General features: G+C 44.1%; 1 protein-coding gene across 1 annotated transcript in view; it reads right to left on the bottom strand.

Annotated features, from left to right (window-relative positions):
* Positions 1 to 576: 576 nt before the first annotated feature.
* The window catches only part of nt5dc1 (5'-nucleotidase domain containing 1), a 35,154-nt gene continuing 12,782 nt past the window's right edge, over positions 577 to 22,948 (bottom strand). The window contains exons 7-12 of the mRNA XM_053491212.1: positions 4,482 to 4,656; positions 3,843 to 3,940; positions 2,741 to 2,862; positions 2,452 to 2,640; positions 1,835 to 1,997; positions 577 to 1,178 (exon numbers count right to left, since the gene is read on the bottom strand). Of these exons, the coding sequence (XP_053347187.1) occupies positions 1,072 to 1,178; positions 1,835 to 1,997; positions 2,452 to 2,640; positions 2,741 to 2,862; positions 3,843 to 3,940; positions 4,482 to 4,656 (854 nt within the window). The 3' untranslated portion in view covers positions 577 to 1,071. The remainder of the gene's footprint in view (positions 1,179 to 1,834; positions 1,998 to 2,451; positions 2,641 to 2,740; positions 2,863 to 3,842; positions 3,941 to 4,481; positions 4,657 to 22,948) is intronic.

The raw sequence follows: 22,948 nt of genomic DNA, 5'->3' as shown, positions 1-22,948 counted from the left end.
TTTAAGGGCACCGGCGGTCGTATAAGCATTTCACTGCATATCGTACTGTGTATGACTGTGTATGTGACAAATAAATTTGAATTTACGTGCTCATCACTCTTTATTACAGGTTACGGTTGTACACAGGGCTCATTTCTCCAAACTTACGCTTCCTCGTTTCTACCCAGATGTCGACCCTTGCTGTGATGAGTGTAAAAGCAAAGGGGCGTCCCATATTCAGATGTACTGGACATGCACAAGTTTGGAAAAATTCTGGAGGGATGAGTTTCTTGAACCAGACCCTCTGATTGCTCTTTTTGGTGTCAGTGGAGAGGAAGGTGAGTGTCGAACTCCAGCTAAACGGCGTTAATTGTCTCTAGCGACACTCCTGTCCAGGCGTTCAGGTGGAAGCTTTTGTGTGTGTGGTCGGTTCTTCCCGTCTGTAAATCCCGGGGGGGTACAGGGTTTTTTAAGGGGGTTATAAAGTGTGCATTGAAACACTACATGTTTACTCGGTTATATACCTGTTTAATGTCAAGAAAAATATTGTTAAAAATTAAATGATTCATTTATAAATGCAACAATAACACACTTTAGTCTTCTCTCAGCCCTCACACACCTGGAGGTAAGGTTCAGCTGGAGAGAAACTCAAGAACACACACACACAGAGTAATGATCACACACACACACACACGTGTCCGAGACGTCTTTATTCACCTGTAACGTACAAAGACGTCTGAACAAACGAACACACATCGCTAACAATCACAGAATGGCAAGGAGGGAACAATTCACAACTTTTAATGTTCATCTTTATGCACACACACACACACACACACACACATATATAACTGCTTCAGTTACAAAATAAACACTGACACCTTAACAAAACACTTTTGACAATATAACACCTAATCGGTTTTCACACTTTTTTGCAGGATAATTCAAACACACACACACACACACACACTCTCTGTGTGTCTACAGTGTGGTGATATACTGGCACTGTAAATGAAAAATGACAATTTTACAGTTACACCCAACCTTGACACTACATACACACACACACACACACACACACCACTGGATAGCTCAGGACTCCTCCCTCTTCAGTAAGGAGCCTGGGGCTGATGGGTAATAGCCAGACGTGCAAGGTTGAGTCTGGGAGAACCGCTTAAACTGGAAATTTAGAGGAAGACCTGGGGGAAGACACACATGCGCACACACACACACACACATCATTACAATATATTAGATACTGAATGTTTATTTTTATTAAAAAAATCTAACAGTCTGACATAACATATTCCACTTTATAATATATTGGTGTGTGTGTGTGTGTGTGTGTGTGTGTGTGTGTGTGTGTGTGTGTGAGAGAGAGAGAGAGAGAGAGAGACTTTCTTTCTTTCATCTTTTAGGATGGGAAAAAAGCAAAAATCTCCCAGATATTTACCAAGCCACGAGATCCCCCCAACTGTTCCTTAACCCAATCCCTCCCACAATGCTCGAGGCCATCTCACAACATCCAGGATCCACATCTACTCTGGCATCCCGCAAGGCTCAGTACTTGGTCCTCTTCTGTTCTCCCTCTATACCTGATGACCTCTCGGGGAGGTCATACCCTTACACAGCTTTCCATACCATTTTTATGTGAATAACACTCAATGAACTCTCTCCTTTCCTCCCTTGAACACTCGGATTCCCATCCGGATCTCAGCATGTTTAACCCGACTGTCTGTCATTGCTTTCTCTCCACACAGGGGAATCAGGTACTCATTCAGTCTCTTGTTATTTCAAGACTGGACTACTGTACCTTACTCTCGGCAGGTCTGTCTCTGTGTGTTTTTGTGTATACCTGCTATACTTTCCACACTGGGTATAGCCACACTGCTGTATTTGTGGATGGAGCTGCAGCACCAGGTCAGCATGTGGCGCTCCTGTCCAGCTTCATCCAGCTGTACGTCCATGAAATACGAGCCCCACTGCTCAGAAACAGCTGAGGGGGCCTTCATACACTCCTGCCCACACACACACACACACACACACACACACACACACGTTAGGTAGCAAGTACAACAACAGGTATATTATTTTATCCCCCTCTGTAGTTTAGTGGGCGGCACGGTGGTGTAGTGGTTAGCACTGTCGCATGGCACCTCCAGGGTCCGGGTTCAATTCCCGCCCAGGTTAGATTTGCGTCTTTGTTCTCCCCGTGCTTGGTGGGACTCCTTTGGCTACTCCGGTTTTCTCCCACAGTCTAAAGACCTGCAGATTAGGCTAATTGCCCATTGTGTGTGTGTGTGTTTGGTGTGTCTGTGCCTTGCAATAAATTGTCACCCCGTTTGTGCCCTCCTGGAATAGGCTTGAGACCCCCTGCGACCCTGAATACAGGATAAAGCGATATGGACGATGAGTGAGTGAATGTAGTTGAATGATTTGGGACACAGCCCATTACCAGCTTAGGTGACTTACATCAAACTTTCCCCTTTTCTCTGCAGGACCCTGATTGTGGGCGGAGTTCTGGTTGGAGGCAGAGCTCTCGTCTTTCTCTGTGGCCATACCCTCCGCCTCCATCTCCTCCAGGATCAATACAGTCTCCCAGTTTGCAAAAGTGACCACTGGAAACATGTCAGAGCGCATACTGTCCCCAAAATACACCACCTACACACACACACACACACACACACACACCTGAAGTATTATAACAGTCAAAATGATTTCTTTCTTTCTCTCTCTCTCTCTTTCTCACACACACACACACCTTGGGCTGCTGTTTGCTGGTCAGGGATTTGAGCAGGTCATGTAGGTGTAGCCAGTTTCCCTGTGAGAACCAACCACACTTTTCCAAAGAAGGCAGGCCTGTCCCACTCTCCACATCACTCACTGTACAGAGAGACAGACAGAGTAGAAAGAGAGACAGATAGGAGGGGAGAGAGAGAGAGAGAGAGAGAGCATTTAAAAGTGTTTTGTCAGTCCTGCAGCAACTTGGTCCTAAAACATCAGCACGTTCACCGCAGCCCTGTAATGCCTGAACCCTCACACTCCCCTCCGTCTTGGTTTTCATGTTGCTTATTTTGTTGTTTCAGACAGAAGGTTTATCAGAACCAGAGTGTGTTTCTGTCTCGCTGAATATTTTGGCCCAAGGATAAAAAATTGTTAGGAGAATGCTCTGTCTAGAACCGAGAACGTGTGTTCAAGCAGTAAGGAAAGGTTTTAGAAAAGAAAAAGACAGAGACCAAGACACGGGCTCCAGTACACCCTCCCAGTCCCATCTGATCCTCAGGAGAAACCCAGCACATTATCCTTTTGTGTCACACACCATATTTCCAGCAGTAGAAGAGTTTTTTAATCTGAGGACTCGTGACTGCAGTCGCTCAATAGTTCAGGACTGGAGTTTCCTATGAGTCTCCCTTATGCCTCAATAACAAACTGGACTCCATATGAACTTCTCCACATCTCCTGTTATACTGAACTTCCAGCCTCCTAACACACAGAATGAGTGCAGATCAATCCCTGCTATCTGTTATCACCCAGATGAGGATGGGTTCCCTGTTGAGTCTGGTTCCTCTCAAGGTTTCTTCCTATTACCATCTCAGGGAGTTTTTCCCTCAGCACCGTCACCCTCGGCTCGTTCATCAGGGACGATCTGATCATCTGATTCACACACATCGTCTCACAATAATTACAATTAAACAACGAGCTGCCAAAATACAGGTAGTATATTATATATATATATATATAATCTCCGACTGGAGTGATTTTAAACTGACAATCTGTAAGAACTGACACTGTGACATCTTACATCAGTTTTTGTGTAGACGTGTGTGTGTGTGTGTGTGTGTGTGTGTGTGTGTGTGTCTCACCGAGGGTCCTGAAGGGTCTCTGGTGTGGAATTAGAGAGAAGAAACCTGGCTTCAGTGCATTGGTGATGATAACATCAAAAAGGTCCTCAAAATCCTTCCTGAACACACATGATGAAGCACAGATGATGGAGACAATAAAAGAGGTGATGATGAAGAACACATGATATGATCATTCATTAACATTTTTGTGGATCTTGCCCAGGTTTCTCTGGAGGTCACTCTGTGCTATGGCTCCATGAGAACTACTCCAACACCTGGTGTGCTTCGTTCATAATAAAGTGACTGACTTTTGATGTTCAGAACTCTGAGTGACCTTTCCGCATTAGACCAGAAGGACACTTCAACATCTGCAAATTCAAAACTTCCAAAGAGCTCAAGCTGCAGTTCTGCAGCAGTGGCTCAGGAACCCCTAATTAGATTGTTCCTCCTTTTCCATCTCTGATCCGCCTCAGTCACATAAACACACATCAGATATTTCAGCATCTTCTCAGAGGATCATGTGACAGCCAAGAGCTCATCAAACCAGCGTGTCCTCCATGCAGGTGATAACCAACACGTTTCTCAGGAAGAGGGGTCAGATCAGGGACATAATCAATGATCAGATGAGTGTGTGTGTGTGTGTTTCTAGGACAGACTCACCCTAGGATGTGTTCACACACTAGTCTGCAGTAGTCAGAGTGTGAGCTGGTGATAAGCAGCAGAACTTTCCCGCTCTCTTTTAGGTTCCTCAGCCACTGACACACTGATTCAGGACACGTCTGTAGATATCGCTCAGGATCACGCTTCACACTCGGGAAGTACCATCCAGAGTCCTCTATACACACACACACACACACACTTTGTCTTTAAACATGCTTCAGCATTCTCAGTAAACTTTGTGTCTTCTAGTATGAAAACCTTCATTGATATTATATTAAACACATGTCCTCTGTGTGTGTGTGTGTGTGTGTGTGTGTGTGTGTGCAGCCCATTGTGGACAGACAAAATAGTAGAGTGTCCTGCCATCATGTGGTGGTAAGAGAGAACTACAGCCCAGGCAGCAGCAATATACTGTAACAACTATAATACATTATAATACATTGTAACAAACTAATACATTATAATACACCATAATACACTATAGTATATTATCAACAGTGTTGGGGCACGTTTGTTTTTAAAGTAACTAATTACATTACAAAATTACTGTCATTAAAAAGTAATCAGTTACATCGGTAGGTGAGATGGGGGTATCGGTAGGTGAGATGGGGGTATCGGTAGGTGAGATGGGGGTATCGGTAGGTGAGATGGGGGTATCGGTAGGTGGGATAGGGGGATTAGTAGGTGAGATAGGGGTATTAATAGGTGAGATAGGGGTATCAGTAGGTGAGATAGGGCTATTAGTAGGTGAGATGGGGGATTAGTAGGTGAGATAGGGGGATTAGTAGGTGAGATGGGGGATTAGTAGTTGAGATAGGAGATTAGTAGGTGAGATAGGGGTATTAGTAGGTGAGATGGAGGTATTAGTAGGTGAGATGGGGTATCAGTAGGTGAGATAGGGGTATCAGTAGGTGAGATAGGGGTATTAGTAGGTGAGATAGGGGTATTAGTAGGTGAGATAGGGGTATTAGTAGGTGAGATAGGGCTGTTAGTAGGTGAGATAGGGGTATTAGTAGGTGAGATGGGGGTATTAGTAGGTGAGATGGAGGTATTAGTAGGTGAGATGGGGGATTAGTAGGTGAGATAGGAGATTAGTAGGTGAGATAGGGGTATTAATAGGTGAGATAGGGGTATTAGTAGGTGAGATGGAGGTATTAGTAGGTGAGATGGGGTATCAGTAGGTGAGATAGGGGTATCAGTAGGTGATATGGGGGTATTAGTAGGTGAGATAGGGGTATTAGTAGGTGAGATAGGGCTGTTAGTAGGTGAGATAGGGGTATTAGTAGTTAACAGATTATGGGCCGAACTTGACTGAGTGATGATGGTAGAATAATTATAAAGGTCTTGACTAAAACAACATGCATGAGGAATCACAAAAGAGTTTTCATTTTTTGCAGTGGACTGAAAAAAGTGAAACTGCTGAGTCATTGATATAAAGAATGTTTCTACAATAATCTGATGTCAATTTTTGATTTCCTATACAAAACTGATATTTTTACGATGCTTAAAAGCAAACATCAAAGCCACTGTTTAAACTTAAATGTAATACGTTCACTCAAAGGACATTTCTGCTTCAAACCAAAGGTTCGCCGTGTCACGTGACCTCAGTCCGTATTATCTCGGACTGTATCACGTTTTGCTGGCGGCCATCGTTTTTCAAAGGAAACAACAGGTAAGAAAGCAAACTCACGTCATTTCTATGTTAAATGTATCTTTTCCATGAGCAAATTTAAGATTTATGTCAGGAACAACTACTTTGTAGATTGTATTTTGTGTCTATGTTTACCAGCTAAAAACACCTATATTACCTACAGTAGCATTAGCGAACTAACGCATTTATTTTCAAAAACACCGGAGTTTCTATGCCAAGTCGGCTGTGCTGAATAACATGAAATTAATTATATTTAAGTACCATAAAAATTAATAGGAAAGTGACCCAAACACAGAACGGCCAGTTTGGAGTGAGTGATGTTTGTACTGTACTTATAGTTATGATTAAAACCTTCTGGACTTGCTAACGTGTAAGTAATGTAATATCGCTGAAACTATATTCCCTCGTATGAAACGGGGCATTAGCACATGTTCCTGACATACTGGTAACACTTTATCACACGTTTTTAAGGTTCTCAGTATATAAACACTGGCAGCAATTTTTGACACGTTGATTTAACGTTACTACAAGTCCAACAAGTCCAAAAGTAAACATGAAATCTTTATTCACTTTTGTGTTTACAGGTCTGTTAGCTTTTCTGAAAGGGTATTACTTTACCCATACTCCAGAAATTAAGTCCTAAAATGCACAAATAAAAACATTATGTGGATAAATTCTGAAATGGAAATGATACAATAGAATTGCCATGAATTTAGTAAATGTCAGTGTAATCTAAATGTCCTAAAATAAACTCCCTGAAAATGATGAAGCACTAAAAATTAGTAGTTGAATTATCTGATAATATCAGAGAATAATTTCAGTTATCCTGCAAAATGAATTATGTTCATGGGTTTATTGTATTATGAGTAGTGAGCACTTACAAAGCAATAGAATGAAGTTATTTTAAAGGTGTGTGTGTGTGTGGAGGGGGGTGATTCTTTCTATACATACTGTAATTAAGATTTTCTAGGAATTTTTTTTGTTCATTTTTTTTTTTTAGATCAGTAATGAGTTTCTGAGAATTATAACTGCTCAACTTCAAGCAAGCTGGTTTCCTCGAACAAGCAACACTACAAACTCATTGAGATTATTAGAAACAAGGGAGGAATGGTCAGATAGTAGAGCAGAGATATAATCTTCATCTTCAAGTTCTTGATCAGGTATGTACTTGCTCAAAAAAACAGAAATTAGCTTGGTGTCAAATTATATATGTATTTATTTATTTATTTATTTATAGTGAAAGGAGCTGAGCAAGGCATCCAAATCAAGTTGGCTGTGACGCACTAAATTACTAGCAAAATAAAACATTTTAGTTTAACTTGTTCACAGGTTAGTGAATGCTGTCTGAATACAGGTTTCAATGTCTGCCATGTTTATATTATCACGCTTCACAAGCCTAACATAACCAACATTACTATGTTTGTTTTTACATGCCCAGAGGCTGGAGGTGAATGTATGAAGAGAGTATCTCCTGAAATGTCTTATGGTGTAATTAGTGGAAGATGTGGACCAACTGATTAAGCACTGGTAAGCATTTGTTCATAAGGCATTTCAATCTTAGAACTAAAAAATATTACTGAATCCCCCCCATCTCACCAACTAATCCCCCCCATCTCACCAACTAATCCCCCCATCTCACCAACTAATCCCCCCATCTCACCTACTAATCCCCCCATCTCACCTACTAATCCCCCCATCTCACCAACTAATCCCCCCATCTCACCAACTAATCCCCCCATCTCACCTACTAATCCCCCCATCTCACCTACTAATCCCCCCATCTCACCTACTAATACCCCCATCTCACCTACTAATACCCCCATCTCACCTACTAATACCCCTATCTCACCAACTAATACCCCATCTCACCTACTAAGCCCCCCATCTCACCTACTAATCCCCCCATCTCACCTACTAATACCCCCATCTCACCTACTAATACCCCTATCTCACCTACTAATCCCCCATCTCACCTACTAATCCCCCTATATCACCTACTAATACCCCCATCTCACCTACTAATACCCCCATCTCACCTACTAATACCCCTATCTCACCTACTAATACCCACATCTCACCTACTGATACCCCTATCTCACCTACTGATACCCCTATCTCACCTACTAATACCCCCATCTCACCTACTAATCCCCCATCTCACCTACTAATCCCCCCATCTCACCTACTAATACCCCTATCTCACCTACTAATCCCCCATCTCACCTAATAATCCCCCCATCTCACCTACTCATCCCCCCATCTCACCTACTCATCCCCCTTATCTCACCTACTGATACCCCTATCTCACCTACTAATCCCCCATCTCACCTAATAATCCCCCCATCTCACCTACTAATCCCTCCATCTCACCTACTAATCCCTCCATCTCACCTACTAATCCCCCTCTCACCTACTAATCCCCCATCTCACCTAATAACCCCCCCATCTCACCTACTAATCCCTCCATCTCACCTACTAATACCCCATCTCACCTACTAATACCCCATCTCACCTACTAATACCCCTATCTCACCTATCTCACCTACTGATCCCGCTATCTCACCTACTGATCCCGCTATCTCACCTACTCATCCCCCTATCTCACCTACCAATACCCCATCTCACCTACTAATCCCCCATTCTCACCTACCAATCCCCCCATCTCACCTACTTATCCCCCCATCTCACCTACTAATCCCCCTATCTCACCTACTAATCCCCCATCTCACCTACTAATCCCCCTATCTCACCTACTAATACCCCATCTCACCTACTAATACCCCATCTCACCTACTAATCCCCCTATCTCACCTACTGATCCCGCTATCTCACCTACTCATCCCCCTATCTCACCTACTAATCCCCCTATCTCACCTACTAATACCCCATCTCACCTACTAATCCCCCTATCTCACCTACTGATACCCCTTTCTTACCTACTAATACCCCCATCTCACCTACTAATCCCCCATCTCACCTACTAATACCCCATCTCACCTACTAATCCCCCATCTCACCTACTGATACCCCTATCTCACCTACGTGGCATCTTTCCGTGTGTGTCGGTCCTCGCATAGTCAAACTGCATATGTGAGATAGAGGTACAACAGCAGGAATAACGGGTGGGGGGGGGGGGGGTTGGGTGGTCAGGGGCGGGGCTTGTAGGACAACTTTCACACACACACACTAACGGATTGGGAATGACTGCTGTCTGGCTAACGAATTACATAAATTGTCTGAATAACGGATTACATTTTTGAAAACGTAACTAAATAACTGGGACTTAAATGTCGACCTGACGCGTTAGATTACTCGTTACATTAAAAAGTCATCCAAGTACTCTAACGCTTTCTTTGTAACGCCTCACACTCAACACTGATTATCATGTATTATATATACACTGTAACACTCTATGACACATCCAGTATATCTATATAGTACACTTTAATAGATAACACACTAGAATACAATATAATACACTAAAACAAACTATAAAATATTATAATACACTATAATACACTATAACACACTATAATACACTATAACACACTATAATACACTACAACACACTATAATACACTACAACACACTATAATACACTATAATACACTATAACACACTATAACACACTATAATACAATACAACACACTATAATACAATACAACACACTATAATACACTATAACACACTATAATACACTATAACACACTATAACACACTATAATACACTATAATACACTATAACACACTATAATACACTATAATACACTATAACACACTATAATACACTATAATACACTACAACACACTATAATACACTATAACACACTATAACACACTATAATACACTATAACACACTATAATACACTATAATACACTATAACACACTATAATACACTATAATACACTACAACACACTATAATACACTATAATACAATACAACACACTATAATACAATACAACACACTATAATACACTATAACACACTATAATACACTATAACACACTATAACACACTATAATACACTATAACACACTATAACACACTATAATACACTATAATACACTATAACACACTATAACACACTATAATACACTATAATACACTATAACACACTATAATACACTATAATACACTACAACACACTATAATACACTATAACACACTATAACACACTATAACACACTATAATACACTATAATACACTATAACACACTATAATATACTATAATCCACTATAACACACTATAATACACTATAATACACTACAACACACTACAACACACTATAATACACTATAACACACTATAATACACTATAATACACTATAACACACTATAATACACTACAACACACTATAATACACTATAATACAATACAACACACTATAATACAATACAACACACTATAATACACTATAACACACTATAATACACTATAACACACTATAACACACTATAATACACTATAACACACTATAACACACTATAATACACTATAATACACTATAATACACTATAATACACTACAACACACTATAATACACTATAACACACTATAATACACTATAATACACTATAACACACTATAATACACTATAACACACTATAACACACTATAACACACTATAACACACTATAATACACTACAACACACTATAATACACTAACGTGTGGCATGTGTGTGTGCGCTTCTGTGTGTGCGTGTGTGTGTGTCTAAGATTCTGTGTGTGAGATGTTATCTGGGTGTGTGCGAGTATGAGTGATTATGTATGTGAAAGGGTGCATGAGATGTTATCTGTTTGTATCTGTGTGAGTGTGCATGTGTGTGTGTGTGTGTGTGTGTGTGTGTGTGTGTGTGTGTGTGTCGAGGTCAGTTCAGAGTGAACAGGTTCTACAGTAATGAGTGTAATGAGACTGAGTATAATTCACAGAGTTTGAGTGTAAACAGTGGAATGTGTGGAGTATGGAGATTTATACAGAGCTGTGACCTCCGTCTTCACCATGTCTACCTCAACACCTCTACACCATCTCCATCACACCTCTACATCATCTCTACCGCTACACAATCTACACCTCCGCACCTTATACACCATCTCCACTTCCACGTCATCTCCACCATGTCTACCACACCATTTACACAATCTCCATCTCCACAACTTCACCATCGTCACCTTTATGTCACCTCTACCTCCACACCATCTCCATCATGTCTACCTCTCCCCCGCTACACAATCTCCACCTCCACACCTTTATGCATCATCACTTTCACACCATCTCCACTTCCACACTGTCTCTATCACACCTACCTCAACACCTCTACACCATCTTCACCCCGACACCCCTAAACCACCTCTACCACTACACAATCTCCAACTCCATATATCTACACCATCTCTACCACCTCTACCTTGTCACCTTCTCCACCTTCACACCATCTCCATCTGCACACCTCTAAACCCCTCCACCTGCTTCACCTCTACACCATCGTCACCTTCTCCACCTCCACACCATTTCTGCCTCCACTCCACCGTCACCTCCACACTTCTACATAATCTCCACCTCCACACCATTTCCACCATCTCAACCTCCACACCTCTACACCATCTCTACCACCTTTAACCATCACATCCATGGCACAACACAATCACCAAACAGAGGAGCAGCTTCAGCAACAGGTTGCTGTCACGTCCTCCTCCACTGTCAAAAATCTCGCTGAACATCAACAAACACAAAAACCAGAGACACACGAGTATCCTGCACACACACCCGAACGGGAGAGATCTGTAGTGTTGCATGCCAAAGAGACATTGAGTTTGTAGATAAATAAATTAAATAAACCACACACACACAGACACACACACACACACACACATTTTAAAGTTCAAAGGCCATGTTGAAGATCTGAGAAACTCTGAGTTAAATGTTACTCCAAACAAGTTCAAAAAGAACATCAACATTCTTCCATTAACATGCAACAAATTTACACACACACACACACACACACACAAGCAATCACACACTCAGTCCAGTGCTCAGTATAAATGAGTTACACCCCAACAGATTTGTCAGAAAACCATGACTCTTCTCTCAGAAGCAGCACTGTTTATGGGACACTTCACTACAAAAACACTCCCACAAACGCCGCCCAAAGACTGCAAACAAGATTTGTTCATTTGGACACAGCAAATAGTATTGTTCCACACTGCAAAAATGAGTACACCCCAATGAAAGTGCCAGGAGAACAGCTACATTTTAGACAACAAAATCAACATTTAAAAGAATTCAACTCCAGGTGAGTCTAATTATTCAGTAAACAGTTGTCCAGCAGACAGTTGATTATAAAAGGGCGTGACTTAACACAGGACAGCCCTTCACATTTCATGCTGTCAACATGGAAGTGATAAGACGAAGATAAATGTTTTTAAAACTGATGGCATCAAAACTGCATGGTGTCGCAAAGCCGAGAAGTAGAAAGAAAAATGCATGGTGCCTACAGTGAAACATGGTGGTGGCAGCATCCTTGTGTGGGGCTGCATCAGTGCTGCTGGTGTCGCTGCATCTTATTGATGGTATCATGAATTCACAGATCTGCTCTGCTCTATATTGAAAAAGGAAGATGTTACCATCACTCCATGGTCTTGGTCGCTGTGCACTTTTGTTTGGGTTTGTTTGGGTGTGTAGGGGTTTGCACTGGGTTATTCAGGTATCTAGGGGTTTGTTGAAGGAGTTTGTTTGGGTTTGTGAGGGTTCCATCATTTACCACTTTAAACAGTCACACAGAGACACACAGGACTAATCTCAGTGTATGTTAGAGAGAGTGTTTTCAGTGTATGAAGACACATTGATGTGTGTGTGTGTGTGTGTGTGTGTGTGTGTGTGTGTGTGTGTGTGTGTGTGGTTTACAATTGCTGGAATTTTTAGTGTAAAATAAATGACACGGCTTATAAACCCCAGACTGAGTGAGCGATGACATCAGCACCTGTTAAATAGATTTAAATAAACATATGTGAGAAAAGAATACACTGCTGTGAACATAGTGTTTGCATGGCAACATACAACAAGTGCAACACCACACACACACACACACACACAGAAACACAAACACATGTCCTAAACTGTTTTACTCATAATGCACTTCTGGTGTGTGTGTGTGTGTGTGTGTGTGTGTGTGTGTGTGTGTGTAAAGTTAAAGTTGTAGAACATAGACCTTAAACTTGCACACTTCTAAGACTTATGTTAGTAATGCTATAGATTCGTATAAACAGCAGTGCATTGTGGGTAATGCGGACTCGTTAGCTCTGATGAGAAAGGCGTGTTCAGAACAGAATGAACAATCTGCCACATCAAAGAGCTTCTGGCAGACAATAAACACTGACTTACACAACACAGACAGAGATAACGCTGTGCACACTGTCACACACACACACACACAAACACACACACACACACATACATACACTTTTTCCACATCATTAGGAACGCATGTGCTCATCATTGACAGTAGAAGAACTGAAGTGACTCTGGGAAACGTTACCATGGGGTTCACTCGGTACACATCAGACCCCTGAGTACCTAAAGCACACGATCCTTTACTGAAGCTTCCAGCACGAAAACACACCACGACACACAGATCTCAGGTCAGTGCAACAGCTAGGTGTGGACGTGGCGTCGTTCCAGGAGAAATGTTCCTGTGCCACACCATGAAGAGCTTGAAGACCCCCTGACAAGAATGCAGAGTGCAAGAGTGTTTATTTACATCTTTAAAGGGAAATGGTTTATTTGTTATTTGGACGTTGGAAGTCCAAATACACTCACTGGCTCTTCCTCAAGCTCTCGCTCTCTGTCACGCGACATGTGGCACTCCTGAGACACCAGCCACCCTGCCCCCTTCTGCCCTATACACTGATGTGTCCTGCAGTGGGGTCTAATTACTTCAGGATCTCACTATCTGATATCAGCCAGATGAGGACGAGTTTCCTTCCGAGGCTGGTTCCTCTCGAGGTTTCTTCCTCAGGCTGAACCTGCACTCTCCTGCTGAATTCTAGAGTCACCACAAAGATCCACAGAAATCAGCCAGACTCACTAAACATGGGATTTCCTGATCCTCTAAACACTCACATCACCAGGAGGAAAACAGTTACACCAGTGACGCAGGTGGCTGCACTCCTTACTGTGCACCATGAGGTGATGAGGTCATGAACATGAGATCCAAGAAACGAGCAGACAATATAAACACTCACCACCGACTGTACAGGAGTGTGCAGTACTTATAAAATAATAAAGTCACCAAGTGAGAGAACCATCTGGAACATTGATGTTCCCCTTAGGCGTGTTGGTATAATGTGCTGCTAACCTGGGTGACATGAGGGCAGCTGTACTGAGAAGCTTCAAACCTCATGAGAAATCATGCTGAGGGTGTAATTTGTGGGTGTGGTCATGCAGCAAGATGTGCATAGAGGGCGGAGTCAGGGAGAACAAGTGGGAATGAACACACCCTGCGACCTGTGTGCTATGGACACTATGGACAACGATAACGCTACTAGCATAGCTCCTCGACACATGGTGGTTTAAATTCGTGCAAAGCATTGTGGGTATTCGGGCTCGTGTGGACATTAATATTGAAAAACGTATAGACAAGTATAAATAAATAGAGGGTGGGATTTTATGATGTGTGCTGGACGTCCTCCAGTCCATGTGGAGACACAAGTGTAAACCAGAAGAGGCCTAAAATAGTGCCCTAGGTAGTGAGAGTGCTGTGGATTGGGACACGATATAATTATACCCACACTGAGGTGCGGCCTGGGGTAAGAAAAAAAAAAAGGAAGTGTTTTTGAGCTGTACGGTTTTAGAGCTGAGCTGACTGCAGAACGATGTAATGATATAATGATATAATGATACGATAATTAAAGCATAAAGATTCAGCACCGATCATTATAAAAACATTAGAGTGCTTAACACACACACACACACACACACACACACACACACACACACACACACCTCACTTTGCACCACTGACAACAAGTGGGTTTAAAGTTCTTTCCTCAGAGCTGTGTGTGTGTGTGTGTGTTTATGGAATAAAATCCAACAAAACACTCCACCAAGCCCAACATAATCCTTATAAAGTTTCACAATGGCTAAGAATTACTCTGAGGCAGATCTGATGTACTTTTAACTCATGGCTACGAAAATAAATGGTATCGTGTAGTGCTGAGAAAATACTGGGAGAGGAAAGATGAAGGTGAAGTCAGTGTCACCTCTCCAGTGCAGAATAGGTCTCAAACATTAATAATTAATCAATGCGAATCAGCTCTCCTGTGTGTGTGCACACCTCCTTCCATACACTCACAATTCAATTCAGCTTTACACAATCAAAAGAATTATGGAAAGGTGTATGAAATGTGAATGTGTGTGAATCAGAATGATAGGATTGTCCCTGATGAACAAGCCAAGTGATGGCGTACGGATTGGTGGATGGTGGTGTAAGTAGTGGAGTGGTGGAGTTGGTGGTGGTGTGAGTAGTGGAGTGGTGGAGTTGGTGGTGGTGTGAGTAGTGGAGTGCGGGGTGGAGTAAGTGGTGGAGTGATGGAATGGGTGATGGTGTGAGTAGTGAAGTAGTGGAGTGGGTGGTGTAAGTAGTGGAGTGGTGGAGTGGGTGATGGTGTGAGGTTTAGAGTGGTGGAGTGGGTGATGGTATACGGATTGGAGTTGTGGTGTGGGTGTTGGGGTAATTAGTGGCATGTTAGATTATAGTGTTGGAGGTGGTGGCTGAGGGGATGATAGTATTGTTGGAGGCTGTGGTGATTGTGGTGTTGGAGGTGGTGATGGTCATGGTGGTGTTGAAGGTGGTGATGGTCATGGTGGTGTTGAACGTGGTGATGGTCATAGTGATGGTGGTGTTGGACGTGGTGATGGTCATAGTGATGGTGGTGTTGGACGTGGTGATGGTCATGGTGATGGTGGTGTTGGACGTGGTGATGGTCATGGTGATGGTGGTGTTGGACGTGGTGATGGTCATGGTGATGGTGGTGTTGGTCATGGTGATGGTGGTGTTGGAGGTGGTGATGGTTATGGTGATGGTGTTGGAGGTGGTGATGGTAATGTTGGAGGTGGTGATGGTGGTCATGGTGATGGTGGTGTTGAAGGTGGTGTTGGACGTGGTGATGGTCATGGTGATGGTGGTGTTGGTCATGGTGATGGTGGTGTTGGAGGTGGTGTTGGTCATGGTGATGGTGGTGTTGGACGTGGTGATGGTCATGGTGATGGTGGTGTTGGAGGTGGTGATGGTCATGGTAATGGTGGTGTTGGAGGTGGTGATGGTCATGGTGATGTTGGAGGTGGCGATGGTAATGTTGGAGGTGGTGATGGTCATGGTGATGGTGGTCATGGTAATGGTGGTGTTGAAGGTGGTGATGGTCATGGTGATGGTGGTGTTGGAGATGATGATGGTCATGGTGATGGTAGTCATGGTGATGGTGGTGTTGAAGGTGGTGATGGTCATGGTGATGGTGGTCATGGTAATGGTGGTGTTGAAGGTGGTGATGGTCATGGTGATAGTGGTGTTGGAGGTGGTGATGGTAATGTTGGAGGTGGTGATGGTCATGGTGATGGTGGTCATGGTAATGGTGGTGTTGAAGGTGGTGATGGTCATGGTGATAGTGGTGTTGGAGGTGGTGATGGTAATGTTGGAGGTGGTGATGGTCATGGTGATAGTGGTCATGGTGATGGTGGTGTTGAAGGTGGTGATGGTCATGGTGATGGTGATGTTGGAGGTGGTGTTGGTCATGGTGACGGTGGTGTTGGACGTGGTGATGGTCATGGTGATGGTGGTGTTGGAGGTGGTGTTGGTGGTGATATCACTCTAATGTTACTGCCCCTGACACTGGTAATGTAGGGGGGCAGGCTAATGTACAGATCAACCCCTGCAGGACCAGACCCTGACCCTGAGAGACTTAGACAGTGGAAGCCGTGTCTCACACACACACACACACACACACACACACACACACACACACTGGGAGTGCTTTGAGACATGGGTTAACATAATAGTAAAATATATGAGCTTTAAAAAGGATTTGAGGTTGACTAGCTAAAATAGATGTGTGTGTGTGTGTGTGTTTGTTTAGAATTAACCAAGTTAACTTGACAGATTCCAAAAAAAACTTTTTCTTCCAACAGTAAAATTAAAATTAATGGCATTTTCATGAATACACAGTTTTTCTTTGATAGTTTTTATATCAAGCTGGCTGAGGCCCGGTGTGTGCTAAATACAAAACACAACCACCGTAAATAAACATAAATAAAAGGAATGGACTGAAACTCAACCGTGAGCAGGACATTAAGCTGATGTGGTCTAAACCTGGAGAAGTGTTGGTTTGTTAGCTTTGGATAAAAATGATTCTGGTGAAGTGTTTCTGCAATTTTCCTATTTTAAACAACAATCATATGGACACAAACACTGTCGGCTTTAACTGGAAAAAACAACTACACCCACACACACACTCACACACACACACACACTCACACTCACACACACACACACTCACACACACACTCACACAGACTCACACTTACACACACACTCACATACACACACACTCACATACACACACTCACATACACACACTCACACACACACACTCACACACACACACACACACACACACACACACTCACACACTCACACACACACACTCACACAGACTCTCACACACACACACACACACTCACACACACACACACACTCACTCACACACACGCACTCACACACACACACACACACACACACACTCACGCACACACACTCACGCACTCACGCACACACACTCACGCACACACACTCACGCACACACACTCACGCACACACACTCACGCACACACACTCACGCACACACACTCACGCACACACACTCACGCACACACACTCACACACACACTCACGCACACACACTCACGCACACACTCACACTCACACACACACACTCACACACTCACACACACACACACACACAAAGATGTGTTCAGAATTCCGGGTCCCAATAACCCGTGTAAGTGCACACACACCCAATGTTTATGAAGCTCGAGCAGCTGTTAGTGGTGCAGTGGCTTTATTAAAATACTAAATCTGTACACTCACTCACTCACACACACACACACACACACACACACCACTGCTAACTTTAGACTCTCTGCTAAATTGCACACACTTCATCAACCTGCAATTATTTTCCCCATTCAGCATGCATGGTATATGTCTTTGTGTGTGTGTCCACTTCAGGTCAGCAGAACGCAACACACTCAAGTGGATGCACGTACACACACACACACATACACACAGAGGTGAGTTCATGACCGGCTCTCATACACAGTCCAGAAGGAAAAGATTAAATATATAACTGTAAGCAGCAGAATAAGCCTTTTACCTTCTGAGTGTGTACAAACAGAAACGTGTGTAAAAAGGGCACACAGGGTGAAGAGCATATGGTGAACATGTGTACCGTGTATGAAGTGTGTACCGTGTATGAAGTGTGTACCGTGTATGAAGTGTGTACCGTGTATGAAGTGTGCAACATACAAAATACATTAATGTATAAAATCTACACATGTTCCCTTTATTATTTCAGCACTGGACTACTGCACCTCGCTCCTGGCAGGCCTGTCTCTGTCCACCATTCGTCTTCTGCAGCTGATCCAGAATCCAGCCGCATGTCTCGTTTTCAACCCTCCCAAGTTCTCCCACAAACACCCCCCCACACACACACACACACTTGTATGTATGTACACTTGTACACACACTAAATGTATGTAAATGTCAAAATTGTATAAAATGCACAAATATTAAAAGTGTGTCAATTGTAAAATCTACTTAACATTCAAGACATTAAAAACATTGTTACCTAAAGTTTGGCTCATGTTTTTATAGCCATTTGTGCGAGGATAGTAGAGTGTGTGGTGGTTTAAGTAGTATTAGGGGTATTGGAGTGGGTGGCGGTGTAAATAGTAGGGGTAGTGGAGTGGGTGGCGGTGTAAATAGTAGGGGTATTGGAGTGGGTGGCGGTGTAAATCGTAGGGGTATTGAAGTGGGTGTAGGTGTGAATAGTAGGGGTAGTGAGTGGGTGGCGGTGTAATTAGTAGGGGTATTGGAGTGGGTGTAGGTGTAAATAGTAGGGGTATTGGAGTGGGTGGCGGTGTAAATAGTAGGGGTAGTGAGTGGGTGGCGGTGTAATTAGTAGGGGTATTGGAGTGGGTGGCGGTGTAAATAGTAGGGGTATTGGAGTGGGTGGAGGTGTAAATAGTAGGGGTATTGGAGTGGGTGGTGGTGTAAATAGTAGGGGTATTGGAGTGGGTGGTGGTGTAAATAGTAGGGGTATTGGAGTGGGTGGTGGGGTTAATAGTGGGGGTATTGGAGTGGGTGGCGGGGTTAATAGTAGGGGTACTGAAGTGGGTGGTGGTGTAAATAGTAGGGGTATTGGAGTGGGTGGTGGGGTTAATAGTAGGGGTAGTGAGTGGGTGGCGGTGTAAATAGTAGGGGTACTGAAGTGGGTGGTGGTGTAAATAGTAGGGGTATTGGAGTGGGTGGTGGTGTAAATAGTAGGGGTAGTGAGTGGGTGGCAGTGTAATTAGTAGGGGTATTGGAGTGGGTGGTGGTGTAAATAGTAGGGGTAGTGAGTGGGTGGCAGTGTAATTAGTAGGGGTAGTGAGTGGGTGGCAGTGTAATTAGTAGGGGTATTGGAGTGGGTGTAGGTGTAAATAGTAGGGGTATTGGAGTGGGTGTAGGTGTAAATAGTAGGGGTATTGGAGTGGGTGGTGGTGTAAATAGTAGGGGTATTGGAGTGGGTGGTGGTGTAAATAGTAGGGGTACTGGAGTGGGTGGTTGGTATTAATAGTAGGGGTACTGGAGTGGGTGGCGGGGTTAATAGTAGGGGTATTGGAGTGGGTGGCGGTGTAAATAGTAGGGGTACTGGAGTGGGTGGCGGTGTAAATAGTAGGGGTATTGGAGTGGGTGGCGGTGTAAATAGTAGGGGTATTGGAGTGGGTGGCGGTGTAAATAGTAGGGGTATTGGAGTGGGTGGTGGTGTAAATAGTAGGGGTACTGGAGTGGGTGGTGGTGTAAATAGTAGGGGTATTGGAGTGGGTGGTGGGGTTAATAGTAGGGGTACTGGAGTGGGTGGTGGGGTTATTAGTAGGGGTATTGGAGTGGGTGGTGGGGTTAATAGTAGGGGTATTGGAGTGGGTGGTGGTGTAAATAGTTTGGGGTACTGGAGTGGGTGGTGGTGTAAATAGTAGGGGTATTGGAGTGGGTGGCGGTGTAAATCGTAGGGGTATTGGAGTGGGTGTAGGTGTGAATCGTAGGGGTATTGGAGTGGGTGTAGGTGTGAATCGTAGGGGTATTGGAGTGGGTGGCGGTGTAAATAGTTTGGGGTACTGGAGTGGGTGGCGGTGTAAATCGTAGGGGTATTGGAGTGGGTGGTGGGGTTAATAGTAGGGGTATTGGAGTGGGTGGTGGTGTAAATAGTTTGGGGTACTGGAGTGGGTGGTGGGGTTAATAGTAGGGGTACTGGAGTGGGTGGTGGGGTTAATAGTAGGGGTACTGGAGTGGGTGGTGGTGTAAATGGTTTGGGGTACTGGAGTGGGTGGTGGTGTAAATAGTAGGGGTATTGGAGTGGGTGGTGGTGTAAATAGTAGGGGTATTGGAGTGGGTGTTGGTGTAAATAGTAGGGGTATTGGAGTGGGTGTAGGTGTAAATAGTAGGGGTATTGGAGTGGGTGTAGGTGTAAATAGTTTGGGGTACTGGAGTGGGTGGCGGTGTAAATCGTAGGGGTATTGGAGTGGGTGGTGGGGTTAATAGTAGGGGTACTGGAGTGGGTGGTGGTGTAAATAGTAGGGGTACTGGAGTGGGTGGTTGGTATTAATAGTAGGGGTATTGGAGTGGGTGTTGGTGTAAATAGTTTGGGGTACTGGAGTGGGTGGTGGTGTAAATAGTAGGGGTATTGGAGTGGGTGTTGGTGTAAATAGTTTGGGGTATTGGAGTGGGTGGTGGTGTAAATAGTAGGGGTATTGGAGTGGGTGGCGGTGTAAATGGTAGGGGTATTGGAGTGGGTGGCGGTGTAAATAGTAGGGGTATTGGAGTGGGTGGTGGTGTAAATAGTAGGGGTATTGGAGTGGGTGGTGGTGTAAATAGTAGGGGTATTGGAGTGGGTGGTGGGGTCAATAGTAGGGGTATTGGAGTGGGTGGTGGTGTAAATAGTAGGGGTACTGGAGTGGGTGGTGGTGTAAATAGTAGGGGTATTGGAGTGGGTGGTGGGGTTAATAGTAGGGGTATTGGAGTGGGTGGTGGTGTAAATAGTAGGGGTATTGGAGTGGGTGGTGGTGTAAATAGTAGGGGTATTGGAGTGGGTGGTGGGGTTAATAGTAGTGGTATTGGAGTGGGTGGTGGGGTTAATAGTAGGGGTATTGGAGTGGGTGGTGGTGTAAATAGTAGGGGTATTGGAGTGGGTGGTGGTGTAAATAGTAGGGGTATTGGAGTGGGTGGTGGTGTAAATAGTAGGGGTATTGGAGTGGGTGGTGGTGTAAATAGTAGGGGTATTGGAGTGGGTGGTGGTGTAAATAGTAGGGGTATTGGAGTGGGTGGTGGGGTTAATAGTAGGGGTATTGGAGTGGGTGGCGGTGTAAATAGTAGGGGTATTGGAGTGGGTGGCGGTGTAAATAGTAGGGGTATTGGAGTGGGTGGCGGTGTAAATAGTAGGGGTATTGGAGGTGTAAATAGTAGGGGTATTGGAGTGGGTGGTGGGGTAAATAGTAGGGGTACTGGAGTGGGTGGTGGTGTAAATAGTAGGGGTATTGGATTGGGTGGTGGGGTTAATAGTAGGGGTATTGGAGTGGGTGGTGGGGTTAATAGTAGGGGTATTGGAGTGGGTGGTGGGGTTAATAGTAGGGGTATTGGAGTGGGTGGTGGTGTAAATAGTAGGGGTACTGGAGTGGGTGGCGGTGTAAATAGTAGGGGTATTGGAGTGGGTGGCGGTGTAAATAGTAGGGGTATTGGAGTGGGTGGCGGTGTAAATAGTAGGGGTATTGGAGTGGGTGGCGGTGTAAATAGTTTGGGGTACTGGAGTGGGTGGTGGGGTTGATAGTAGGGGTATTGGAGTGGGTGGTGGTGTAAATAGTAGGGGTATTTGAGTGGGTGGTGGGGTAAATAGTAGGGGTATTGGAGTGGGTGGCGGTGTAAATAGTAGGGGTATTGGAGTGGGTGGCGGTGTAAATAGTTTGGGGTACTGGAGTGGGTGGTGGGGTTAATAGTAGGGGTATTGGAGTGGGTGGTGGTGTAAATAGTAGGGGTATTGGAGTGGGTGGTGGTGTAAATAGTAGGGGTATTGGAGTGGGTGGTGGTGTAAATAGTAGGGGTATTGGAGTGGGTGGTGGTGTAAATAGTAGGGGTAGTGGAGTGGGTGGTGGTGTAAATAGTAGGGGTATTGGAGTGGGTGGTGGTGTAAATAGTAGGGGTATTGGAGTGGGTGGTGGTGTAAATAGTAGGGGTACTGGAGTGGGTGGTGGTGTAAATAGTAGGGGTATTGGAGTGGGTGGTGGTGTAAATAGTAGGGGTACTGGAGTGGGTGGTGGTGTAAATAGTAGGGGTACTGGAGTGGGTGGTGGTGTTAATAGTAGGGGTATTGGAGTGGGTGGTGGTGTAAATAGTAGGGGTACTGGAGTGGGTGGTGGTGTTAGGGTTAGGGTTAGGGTTAGAGATTCAGACAGGAAGGAAGCAGTAAGTGCAGAGACCACGCCTACAGCCCTCCATCACCAGAACGCACAC

The sequence above is a fragment of the Clarias gariepinus genome, chromosome 2 (genome assembly GCF_024256425.1).
Source record: "Clarias gariepinus isolate MV-2021 ecotype Netherlands chromosome 2, CGAR_prim_01v2, whole genome shotgun sequence".
NCBI lineage: Eukaryota > Metazoa > Chordata > Actinopteri > Siluriformes > Clariidae > Clarias > Clarias gariepinus.
This window is presented reverse-complemented; position numbering and strand designations above follow the sequence as displayed.